Here is a 12,862-nt window from a genome sequence, read left to right as displayed (position 1 = left end):
TTTCCGGGGTAAACGTTACTTACATTGGCAGAGTGGGACTTTGTCGTTTTTTCCACATGTATCCCATTACACCGAAAATGACACCCAGGACCACTAGTATGACAGCCAGTGAGATGCCGATACTTGCTCCTGCAGGAACGGATTGCAGACACAGTATGTTTGGCTGGGATGCGGCATGATGCGAGGACTGTGTTAGCAAACACCTTCTGACGGAACTTACCTGTAGAAAGGGACTTGACAGATTCAGTCTTTGAATCGCAGTTCGGAGGCATCCAACCAGGCTCACACTGACACTCACTTCTGTGATTGCACACCTGAAATACACACAGGAGATGCTTTGCTACCAAGAGTTAAGAAAGCACACAGACTCTAACTTTTGAGCTGCCTAAACATCCCCCAAAAACTCTTCTTACTCCCACGGTCCTTACACTTCTAATCAAGTTTATGCATCAACACATTGGCATTTTTCGGAAGTGAAGGGTCTTTTAACTTGTCGTATTGCCCCCCCCCCCCAAAACACACTGTAGACACGTTAAAAATGACAACCAGATGCTTCTGCCACTTATAGTCCAGGAAACTTTTTTAGTACAACTTATACAACGTGACTGTGTGAGGCTTACTTTCTCGATTGCATTTCTGTCTCCCTGTTTTATTAAGGCTCCTGTCAGGGAGTAAGAGACAAGTGTGGGGTTATCATGGTAATGCCAATGAGCCACCAGTAGCAGCTTTAGAGTTTTCTTTTTTTAAATTTTGGGTTTCTTTACACTTCTTTAACAGTTTAGATATCAAAATGTCAGCATTCGATTACTACAAAATAAAAGTCCCAAATCACTATAGGGCTTTTTAAAATAAAGTTGCTCAGCTTAGACTGCTCAGCAGTTTGTGTGTGTGTAACATGACCGTTAAAGTTGAAATCCAACTTCCTGTAACTTCTGATTGATGTTTCTGCTGCGAACTGTCTGAGCTGTAGAGCTCCAAAGAGGGCCAGGTTCTCTCACTCGCTTTGCTAAAATCCCATTGTTGTGTACATATAAATCTGGTGCTTTCATTTTAATAATTTAGCCTACATTATACGATGCACTGCCACTGGAAGTCATAGCACTCTATTCCCAATCAATCTGCAGATTTTCATGTGTTTTTTTTTTTTTTTTCAAAGCTGTGGGAGGAGGAGAACAGTGAGAATCTGGACAGAAACAAAAGAATAGCAGCCAAACAGTAATAAAGAATATAATGGTTTTTTTTATGTGTATCATGTCCTAAAACAGGATGTACTAAGAATGCAGTTTTGCAAGTCACGCACACAGAAATAGGTCGGGATGAGAGAATTTAAAATGACTGTAGATATTTTCTCAGAATTTTCTTTTGTTTCCAACTAGTCGCCAACAGCCCAGTGAAATGCAAAACTCTCACTGGGCTGCGGCTGCTGGAGACTAGAACGGCATTCTTGGTACAATCCAGAGTTTAAAACTAAATTAATACCATGTCAGACGAACACCCCTGCCTGACATATTAACACATGACTGTAAAACATTCTGACAGAAATTAGTGATGGAGAAATAAAGGAAATTTAATAATCTAAACAGTAAAATAAAGTAATTAAACCCAAGACTGAGGCACGTTACAACAGGGAACAAACTAAAGGTCTCACCCATCACATTATGATCTATGTTAATTTCAGTTCAGTTCAGTTTATTTACACAGCGCCACTTTCCAACAGAAGTCATCTCAGGGCACTGTGCAAAGGAAAAACAAGTCCAAATCAGATCTATATTCAAATCCAATGACAGTCCGTTCAATCCTATGATAATACAATACATCCATGTACAGTACTTTAATAAATAAATAAAGTTATTTATTTGTATGGATGCTAGCAGATTGCATCAAACCTTCATTTTGTCACAACCTACAATTATTTTAGGCATTTTCAAAATTGAAGAGTCATAACTGAGCACCTTTTGTGACCCATGTAAGGAAACTGAGAAGCCTAGCAAGACATTAAGGAAACTCTCTTATGAATGCCGTTGGCTAGCTAGTTGCAGCCCAGTGATATTCTACTTTAATGGACGGAATTTGATTTGCATTGAACTGGATTATATTGAGAGCACTGGGGGTAGGCCGCAGCTGCTCTGCAGCGCTGAAAGGAAAAAAGAGCAAAGAAAGTGGATGGATGGACTGGATTGGAACAAGTAGTGGGGTTAAGTAGAGTGTATGCTATATTGCCAAAAGTATTCCCTTCACACACATATGAACTTGAGTGACATCCCATTCTTAATCCAAAGGGTTTAATATGATGTTGGCCCACTCTTTGCAGTTAGAACAGCTTCGGCTCTTCTGGGAAGGTTTTCCACAAGGTTTAGGAGCGTTTATGGGTATATTTGATCATTCCTCCAGAAGCTCATCTGTGAGCTCAGACACTGAGTTTGTCTGTGGAAGACGCGGAAGATCTTTACATATTTGGGTTTTTGATAACAGGATTTCTGCTGTTTGGATTAGCCAGTTACCTGACTTAACATCAAATTTTTTTGATGGGTTCGCTTAACTACACTCAGACTGTTATGGAGCTGAATTGCAAGTTGGATGGTTCTGGAACTCATAATATGGGTTACATTTTGGAGGAAGTTGCTCGTTCGAATCAGGCAGAATGGACCTGAAATTTGGCTGTTTGGATTCGCCATTGAGAAGTATCAGCAAGACTTTCAAGGCAGATAGAAAACACAATGTCTGCCTGACCCAAAACAATTATTGTTTGTGAATTTGGGTCCCTTAGGCTGACCTTGGCCAGCTATCTTCTATTTCTCCCTGGGTTTTATGTAAACAAGATGCTCTGCTCACTCCTGCCCAAGGACATCTGTGGATCTGCTCTGGGCTGGCTGATAACATTCCAAAATTATCAAAGACAATGGCCTCTGTGACGTGATTCATGGACTTATCTGCACACACACACATACACACATACACATACAACACACATTACACCGTCTTCTTACCGTCTCTAACAAACACACACACTCACACTTTCCGCTGTTTCTGAGTCATCTCTCTCACCCCCCACCTTCACTATTTAATTAGTAATTCTTATGTTGGCTGCTTAGCGGGTCTTTGGTACTATTACAAAGTCTTTTGTACCATTAGTTTTAGCATTGTCATGTTTTAGCTTATTTAGGCTTTCTGTACATTTAGTTTAGTTCCTGTACATTTAATTTAGTTTAGTTTGTCTTAGCTCATATTTTAGATATTGTCAGATTGTTAGATTCCTAATTGTTGTTTAGTTCAGCTTTAACCCTCTCAAGGCAGATGTTGCAGATTTGCAACAGTGAATTGCATATACCTAATTACTCCACATTCATATTTTATGAGCCTTATTTTACTCAGATGATAATTTCCCCAAATATCTGATTTCTCCTGTTACTAAAACTTAATTTGAGCCTGAGAGGGTTAACTTTATCATGATTTTTTTTAGATTATTTTAGCTACTATTTTGACTGTCTTAGCTCATGTTTAGATATGTTTAGTTTCATGATTTTACTTAGGTTATCCTATATTTCATTTAGATTATACATGATTGATGTGTTTTTCTGTGTTTGATTATGTACCTGCTGTATTTGATTCTGTTGTTGCTTCTGTTGTAAAGCACTTTGGATCGCCTTGTTGCTATAGTGCTATATAAATAAATCTCACTTCACTTCAGTTCACTGATGGACAGAAGACCTGGCTCACAGTCTCTGCTCTAATTCATCCCAAAGGTGTTTTATCAAGTTGAGGTCAGGATTTTGTGCAGGCCAGTCAAGTTCTTCCACACCAAACTCGCTCATCCATCTCTTTATGGACCTTGCTTTGTGCCCTGATGCTCAGTCATGTTGGAACAGGAAGAGGCCATACCCAAACTGTTCCCACCACTAACAGCTGACAGTGGAATATTTAGTAATGACTGGACTTATTGCATAGGTGGCATCCTATCACGGCACCACACTGGAATTCACTGAGTTTCTGAGAGCAACCCATTCTTTCACAAATGTTTGTAGAAGCAGTCTGCATGCCTGGGTGCTTGATTTTATACACCTGTGGCTACAGATGTGAACTGAATTCAGTGATTTGGATGGGTGATTGAATACTTTTGGAAATATAGTCTAAGCATTTGCTCCTAAAACAAATTCTGCTGAATTTGCAGCCACAAAATCATAATGATGTCTCTATGTGTCCCTGTGATGGACTTGCGACCTGTCCAGGGTGTCCCCTCCGTCTCTCACAGTGACAGCTGGAGATAGACACAAGCTCGCCAAGACCCAGAAAGGAGAAGCAAGTAAAGAAAATGGATGTATGGATGGAATCATAATAAAGACAATCAAAACTTGCAGTATTTTTTTAAACCACTTCCATCAGCATGTACTCACAGAAAAGCCAGGGCATTTTTCAGAGCAGTTTGTGTTTCTGTAAGCGGCCTTGATGTCCATGCACTGATTCTGGCTGCACACCTTTAAACAAAACATAGAAGACTTTCATGTAGCAACAAGGGGCTTTTTAAGGTTCCAGCAATGGAACAAAAAGTAACAGAAGGAGTAAAAGTACCTTTCCATTTCCACATGATGTCCCTTCATCCACCTGACCGTAGTCTTTGTTAAAATCGCTAAAGAAAGCTGCCTTGCACTTGCCGACGGAAACCATTCGACCATAGATGGGGTTGCTATCACCGCCCTCGCAGAAGAGCTTCCCACACAAAACATCCCTGAAGGACAAAGGCAGAGTTTGCTTTATTTCTGCTGCAGTACTCGGCTGAAAGAATGCTCACCCAAGTAAGAGCGCTGAGACTAACGGTTGTTGGCAGGGGACGAACTGGGTGTCGGAGAGACGCTTGCAGAAGCCGTAGTAGACCCCCTTTGTGTTGTAGTCGTAGCAGAATGGGCTGGCCTCGACGGCATCTATGAGCAAAGCGAAGGCCACAGCCAGTCATGTACATTTTTTTTTTTGTCTTCAGGCTGCAGAACATCAACATGTTGATGTCGTAGGTTAGAGAACAACACTTACATGCCCCGTAGAGCTTGACGCACTGGTTCGACCTCTGCGGGCACAGGCCGTTGTAGCAGTAGCCTCGACCTCCATCACACAGGAGCCCATTCACAGCAAACACGTCCTCAGGACAGGTGGCACTCTTCCCGTCGCAGTACTCCGCCAGGTCGCATTCGTCCTGCTTGCTGCGGCACTCGTGTGACCGAGACAGGATCTGGTCACACACACATAACAATATGACAGCCAAAACGCTCCATTAAAAGTTTTTTTTATTTTAGCTTTTGAAGTTACTTATCCCACTTTCTCATTTGAATTGTAGAAGTTTTAAAAAAATGCAACACATTGTGAAAAAAAAAACCAACAACTTAGTTGTCCCTGCTCCTAGAGGCCTTTACCTCTAGTATGTAATATGATACCTATGCTGAATCAGGTAAACATTTTCCCTCTAACTGTGTAATTTTTATTTTATTTTATAAACTTACTGTTAATGGTAATTATTTCGCATTTGAATCATTAACAAAAATACTGCAGTTTAGTGTCTTAACAATGAAGCTCAACATGCAGCTGAACAGGCAAAATGCATTACTGAATGTTCAGCAGCAGAGCTGTAAAAGTTACAAAAAGGCCACCAGATGGCAGGAGCTGAGTAAACTCCTGAGCTGGTGTACTCAGAGAGGGAGGGTTTCGGGGCCGAAACACTGTGCAGCTGATGAATTAGTTTCGACTTACTTTGCAGTTGTTGCAGCACTCGCCCTCTGAGCACTGTGAGCCCTCCGTCAGTGTGCACGTGGTGGCATTGCAGCACGGATCAGTACACTCCTGTGAAGACAGGGTTTGGTTTAAAGGGATGTGCTTCTCTGCACTGTTTCCAATGGGCTGCTCAGTATTAAATTCAACTCAGTTCAGTTTATTTATTTAGTGCCAAGTCACAACAAAAGTTGTCTCAGGGCGCTGCACAAAAACATTCACATACATAATAAAAAAACAATTAGTAAAAGTTTGCGTTGAATCTTCTCTTCATTGCAGTCTCCCATCCTGAGCAGCACACTGGCTACAGTGGAATGAAAAAAAACCCTCTCTTTTAACAGGAAGAATCTTCCAGCAGAACCAGGCTCAGGATGAGTGGCCATCTGCTTTGATCGGCCGGGGTTTGAGAGAACAGCAAAGAGATACAGACAAACACAGAATGAATGATCCAGGTGTAGTTTCTACTGAAAGAAAATGACATGTTAATGACAGCAATAATTACAAATACAAACATGAAGAGTAGATCGTAAAGACAGCAGCAGAGAGAGGCAATGTGTTCAGTTTGTCCTCCAGCAGTCTAAGCTTATAGCAGCAGAACTAAGACAACTCAGGAAACCCAAGCCAATTCGAACTATAGGATTTATCAAGAAGGAAAGTCTGAAGCCCGGTCTTAACAGTAGACAGGGTGTCAGCCTCACAAACAGAAACTGGAAGTTATTCCACAAAAGAGGAGCCTGAAAGCTGCCTCCTGTTCTACTTTTAGAAACTCTAGGAACCACAAGTAAGCCTGCAGTCTGAGAGTGAAGTGCTCTGACAAAGTAACATAATCTGCTGGCTTTCATAGATAGATAACTTTTACTAATTAGCATTCCATAATGTACTGTACGTGGATGTATTGTATTATAATAGGGAAGAATTGACTGTAATTGGATCTGACTTGTTTTTCCTTTGCACAGTGCCCTGAGATGACTTGTTGGGAACTGGCGCTGTGTAAATAAACTGAACTGAATTAAATCAACATTGATTATAATGTGATGGGTGAGACCTTTTGTTTGTTCTCCATTATAACATACCTCATTCTTGTGTGTAATTACTGTCTGTTAATGTTTAGCTTTTGAATTTCCCCTTATTTTTCTGTAAGTGATATCCATCAGACAGTGTTGCAGTAAAACATGATAATGTGGTACTCTAAAATTGGCCCTAAGTGTCAATGAGAGAGTGAATGGTTGTTTGTCTCTGTGTGCTCCTGTGATGAACATGAGACTTGTACAGTGTGTGTGACACCCCCCCCCCCCAAACTCTCTCACAATGACTGCTGGAGATAAAGACCAGCTCCCCCACAGCTTGGAATAAGAAAAGCAGGTAAAGAAAATGGATGGACGGACATAAAAAAAACGCTTTAGAGAATTAGCTGATACTAAAAGAGAAGACTCTGAAAGTTTGTAGTTGTTTTTTAGTGGTTCATATACTCCTATGTTAGATGTAGAGCATTATATTTTAAAGACTATTTTATATAGTATTTGCAAAAGACAAAAAAAAGCTCTTTTGCTCTGGATATTTTCAATTTTTTTTAAACCAAGTCAATCTTTAACAGAAAGGGAGGCAACCCAACATACCACTTTATAACTGATGCAGGCCCACAGAATGCAGGCGGTGTGAACAGGTCAGATCACGACTCAGACTGGAATGTTTGCGCCACAGAAAATTACAAGCTGCTCAACAGTTGTGTGTGTTCCTGCGGCAAGTGTTAAAAGAGCAGTTCAACCATTATGAGATGGGTTTCTGTGTAAAACTTATAAACGGTTCATATCTCAGCTGTTGTAGGCATCAGTTTGGAGGAAATTTAACTGATGGGACTGATGAGCTGACGCCTAGTCTGAACCTTGCTAAGACTAAAGTGGATCGCTGCCATTTTAGAACAACTCTAATCTTTAAAATGTTTTTAAAACACTATTTTATAAACTTTTACACTGACATTAGTTTCAGATGGAGTTTCATTTACAAACCTCAAAAAGAAAATATTTTCTGGGATATTCATGGGTCACATGTGGCAAAACCTTTATATTTCTGCTGAATTAATCATGGAAAGCAAAGTTGACTGTAGTGTAAAAATTTACAAACAGAGATGATAAATTCTGTCTATAAATTCACTGTTTCTCCAAACTTAGGCTGTTCGAGAAGCTATCTATGACAGGTAAGATGGTAATTAATTCTAACCTGAACACAGAAACTCACTTCAAAATACCCACACTATTCCTTTAATGTGAAGTGAACAAACCTGTGTGAAATTTTAATATGATTTAAAACAAAAAGAAGTCTGCATAGTGTGTATTTTTACTATGATGCAGGAGTGAACTTACTCGGAAAAATAACACATGCGTATTTTTAGATCAGTGTAAAAAAAGAAACAATAAAAATAACCATATATGAAGAAACATGTCTGTGGTGCAGCACACCATAAATGGTTATAAATGATTATAATCTGGTTATTAAACTCATTTATTTCCTTGCTTGATTTCACGGGGCGATAAGGCAGGAAGACTGTTTATCAGAGGCTTAATAAAACACGTTAGAGCATGTAGCAGCTGAGGTCTCATTATTCTGCATCACAAATCAGAAGTGTCAAGATAAACCAAAGACAAACAAGGCCTTTCGGTTTATAGTCTGGAAAACAATAACCGCGAGGCAGACTGTGGCAGACTTTAACGTGCACTAACACAGTTTAAGAGTCTGTCTTACTACCCCAGAAAGTGTTAGAGTGGCATTTCAGACAGGCCGGTCAAGCCCAGATTCACTACTGAGTGCTATCTGCACCAGTTTAGCTGCAAAATCTACTTCTGAAGTCTCCTCTTGTTTTTGCCTCAAAGCAAGCTACTCTAATTATATGCCAACTCAAACACACATGTAAAGTTCAGCTGGTGGGATCAAATTGCATTTGTTTTTTAAATTTTTTTTATTCTGTGGGGCTGTGATAGCTTGGTGGTCAGTGCTGCAGTCTTGTAACTGTGAGGTTGCAGATTCAAGCCCAGGTTGTGGCAGAAAGGGCATGTGGCGTAAACAAAAACTGCCACAAAAAAACCCCAAAAAACAATTGCCAAATTGTTTGTGCGAGTTTGCTTGCTGTGGCAACCCTTGAAGAAACGAGAAGCTGAGAGAAATTAGTATACTTCATATAGCACAACCAGATTTTACGCAAAACTTTGATTTATATGTAGAAGCAACAATGTGTGACACTCATCAATGGAACAGAGAGTCAAAATATTTCTCTTTAATTTTCCTCCCATCTATGAAAGCAGCAGACTGCAAACTGCACTAAGCTTTGAGAATCAGACACTGTTTTTTGCCCTGGCAGTTATTTACATAAATATGGGAGGGCTTTCCACAAAATAAATGCGTAATATCTTATTTAGACAGATGCACAAAATCTAAAATTATGCCCGCTAAAGACATGCAAATCGCTTTAGTATTCATCATCTGAAATGAGGTCTGGATTTAATCTTCTGAAAGAGAGACAAAAGTCTTCAAAATTCAAACTGTCCATGCAGGATGAGCTTGTGTTCAGAGAACTTGATGGCTTTTCTGCACAGAGCTGATTATTGGCAGTCTCATAAAACAGATTTGGGTTACATTTCAAGATTCAGGGATAGATTGCACCGAACAAAAATTCTTTTTTGAAGGTACATGTTGCTTTATTGTTCATTGATGATGTCCACCGCTGTCTGATGTCTCAGTGGTCACATACGACCAACATTGGTTTTAGGCTTTGTCTTACACTAGCTGAGACTTCTCTAGACTCCATGAATGCGTTCACAATCCCAGACACTTTAGGTGTTTAAAAACCTAAAATCTTTGTAGTGCAAACCACAACCCATTGTTGCTTAGAAAGACAAGGCCTTAGTGGATGCTCCTCATCTGTCACCATTAACCTGTTGAGTAATTTATACAATCTTGTATAATCTACAAACATGTCTTGTTTTTCCATATCTCTGGACATTTTGTTGTTGTTAAGTGTGGACTATGTGATGAGGTGTACCCTGCAAGATCATGAACATCTTAGCTTCACACTCAACAAAACAACCACCAAGAGACAATAACATTTAGAGAACTTCATCACTGACACTGACTTTGTAGATGACCTCTGTCTGCTGTAGAACAGTGTCCAACGCACAATTTTTTATACTCACCTGGAAGTGGCAAGACGTTGGACTACAATGAATGCTAACAAGACAGAAGTAGGAATGTACAATACTTCTGGGAAACTGAGTGCCCTCACAGGAGACCCGAATAGACAGGTAAATAATAGATGTCTCAGTTGAATTAAACAGCATTTAATTGGAGTCCACATTATGGGTTTGTCTGAGGCTGGGTGGTTGTATCCTGCAGACAGTGGTGGAGAAAGTACTCAAACAATGTACTTAAGTAAAAGTACAAATACATAGACAAAAATGTACTCAAGTAAAAGTAAAACTACCACATTAACATTTGTACTTAAGTAAAAGTAAGAAAGTACTGGCTTTTAAAACTACTTAAGTATTAAAAGTAAAAGAACTTGTCGACTGTATTACCTAAAGGCTAATACAATGTCATTAAGTGTACCTATCGTATTTAATTTTAATACATCAGTAATGTACCATTTTAATGAACAATGCTGATGATTTGTTGCTTACAGCTAATGAAAACATGACATTTCTGATTAGATTACAGACAAATAAAAAAACATAATGCAGGCATGTGGGTCTAATGGAAACAACCCCGGCTCCAGACGAGTTAAACAGGGGTGGTTACTCAAGTAAATGTAACAAGTACTACCCACTTTTGAACATAAACAACAACACCAGTAGCCTACAGGCTACTTCTTAACAAGCTCAAGGTGCTGCACTGGTATAGTCCTTTTTTAGCTAACATTAGCTGTATCCAACAGTTTTACTCAACTCAGTCGGTTAGTTTGGGGAAAAAAGTCTGCAAAGTTAGCATTTTGCTGGTTTGCTGCCATGATTCTAACATACACCTGAGCAGCTCTGCACAGCAGCAAGTGTCCTTCACTGCCCCACATGTTTAAACCCAGCTAGCATGTTAGCGCTCATGCTGCACTCAAAGGCGACTCGGAAAAGCAGCTTACGACGTGTTAACAATGGATTAAACAGTTTTAACTGCTGAAAAAAGTGACAGAAGGCACAGATATGGGAAGTGCAGAAGCCTCTACCGTATCAAATTGATACAGGAATAGCAGAGAGTTGGCCACTTTAAGGTAAACTTGACCCGGTTATTTCAAATAAATCTTTTAAATAAGCCCATGGGTGTGCAGGTCTTCTGGTTGTCTGTCACCGGACTCCATTCCGGGTGTTAGGGATTCTGCAGGTGCTGCACTGCCTCGCTCTTCTTGAGGGAGGGCCTAATGGTTCTTTCTCGCTTTGCATTGGTTCAGTGGACTGATTCCTCTCTCGCCATTGGATACTTTCAAACTAACGAACAAATCAAAATACCGAAATGCGACTTGGATGTAACGAGTAACGCAACGGTTTTGTAGAAATGTAGCAAAGTAGAAAGTACAGATACTTACTGTAAAATGTAGTGGAGTAAAAGTAGAAAGTATCCATTATTAAATCTACTTAAGTAAAGTACAGATACAAATTGTACTTAAGTACAGTAATGAAGTACTTGTACTTCGTTACTTTCCACCACTGCCTGCAGATGTCTTGTATGGGAAGGCAATTGCAATTTCTTGGGGGAATACTAGGGGTACTGATACACACTCATCCCATTGCACATTGCAGTTTTAGCGAGAGAGTGACCAAATGTTGGAACCAACGGGCAAGTGAGGACACCCACACATGTTGCAAAGGTTCCAGCCATCCAAGACAGACCAAAAGAGGACTGCTGAGTTGTGCAACAGGCATTACAGAATCCAGTGACGTCCATGCTTGCCATCTGAGTACAGAGTGGACTCTTTACAGCACCCTGTGTCATCCCACACTGTGTCTCAGGGACTGGTATCGGTTAGACTACGGGTTAACCGTCCCATGTCTAGGCTACCATTAACACCAAAGCAGAGATGTCTGCGTTTGGAGTTGTGTGGTAACTGAGAGGCATGGACTGATGGTGATGGGTGACGTATCATATTCAGTAAATAAATAAATCTCGATTCTTGGTTTTCCCCAACAATGATCACCATATTGTGCACATATGGCAGCACTGAGTGGAGATGTTTGAGCAAACCAGTGTCCCAGAGAGACATACGGACCCTACATCAGGCGTCAGCATGTTTTAGCACTCCTGAGACAGCTCTAAAATACAGTCAACACCTCAACTTTTATGGATGTTGAGTTGGTGAGAAACCTTCACACCAGGAGTTTATAAAAACAGCTGTTTGTAACCAAATGAAACGACAATAGAGTTGCTTCAGAGAGCAAAGCAGCCTTGCAGTGTTAATCATGTCAGCCTTTAGTGCGTGTTTGTTGCCGTTACCTTCACAGAGCCACAGTCACATTGCTCTCCTCTCTCCACAAAACCATTTCCACAGACTGAAGGAGCCTCAATATCATTGTAGTCTGGTTTGTCTAGCAAACAGCTGGGGTTGCGTCCTGTCTGGAAGTGTTCATAGCTGCTGGAGCTGCAGCTACTGAAGCTGCGTGGGATATTCCAGCTGTGAAGGAAGAATAAAGAATTTTCCTGTTAACTCTAGAGTCACAGTCATCAAACTACACTCTGGCAAATGTGTTTTTTTCGATATTTATTTTTGAAAGTATGACTTTATGGTTTTTATTTCTCTCGTCTTGAGCACTGTGTGGGCATCAAGGGTGTCGCCCTCAATTGGTTTCGGTCCTACCTGAATAATAGGAGTTTCTGTGTAAAAATTGACAATTTTGTGTCTTCCACAGCTCCTCTTCCATATGGGGTTCCCCAGGGCTCAATCCTTGGCCCTCTTTTATTTGCTCTCTACCTTCTTCCTCTCGGCTCTGTTTTTAAAACATGGCATTTCATTCCACTGCTATGCTGGTGATTGCCGGATCTATTTTCCCTTGGCACAAAATAATACAGTCCAGCAACTTACACACTGTCCTAACAATATTAAAGCATGGTTTTCTTTTAATTTCCTTAGTCTTAATGAGAA

At 40.3% G+C, this 12,862-nt stretch overlaps 1 protein-coding gene across 1 annotated transcript in view; it reads right to left on the bottom strand.

Annotated features, from left to right (window-relative positions):
* adam28 (ADAM metallopeptidase domain 28) overlaps positions 1-12,862 on the bottom strand; it is a 32,553-nt gene that overhangs the window by 4,676 nt on the left and 15,015 nt on the right. The window contains exons 12-19 of the mRNA XM_017433984.3: positions 12,217-12,394; positions 5,734-5,823; positions 5,023-5,218; positions 4,811-4,916; positions 4,567-4,723; positions 4,392-4,472; positions 221-314; positions 24-129 (exon numbers count right to left, since the gene is read on the bottom strand). Of these exons, the coding sequence (XP_017289473.1) occupies positions 24-129; positions 221-314; positions 4,392-4,472; positions 4,567-4,723; positions 4,811-4,916; positions 5,023-5,218; positions 5,734-5,823; positions 12,217-12,394 (1,008 nt within the window). The remainder of the gene's footprint in view (positions 1-23; positions 130-220; positions 315-4,391; positions 4,473-4,566; positions 4,724-4,810; positions 4,917-5,022; positions 5,219-5,733; positions 5,824-12,216; positions 12,395-12,862) is intronic.

This window comes from Kryptolebias marmoratus, linkage group LG1, assembly GCF_001649575.2.
Source record: "Kryptolebias marmoratus isolate JLee-2015 linkage group LG1, ASM164957v2, whole genome shotgun sequence".
Lineage (NCBI taxonomy): Eukaryota > Metazoa > Chordata > Actinopteri > Cyprinodontiformes > Rivulidae > Kryptolebias > Kryptolebias marmoratus.
This window is presented reverse-complemented; position numbering and strand designations above follow the sequence as displayed.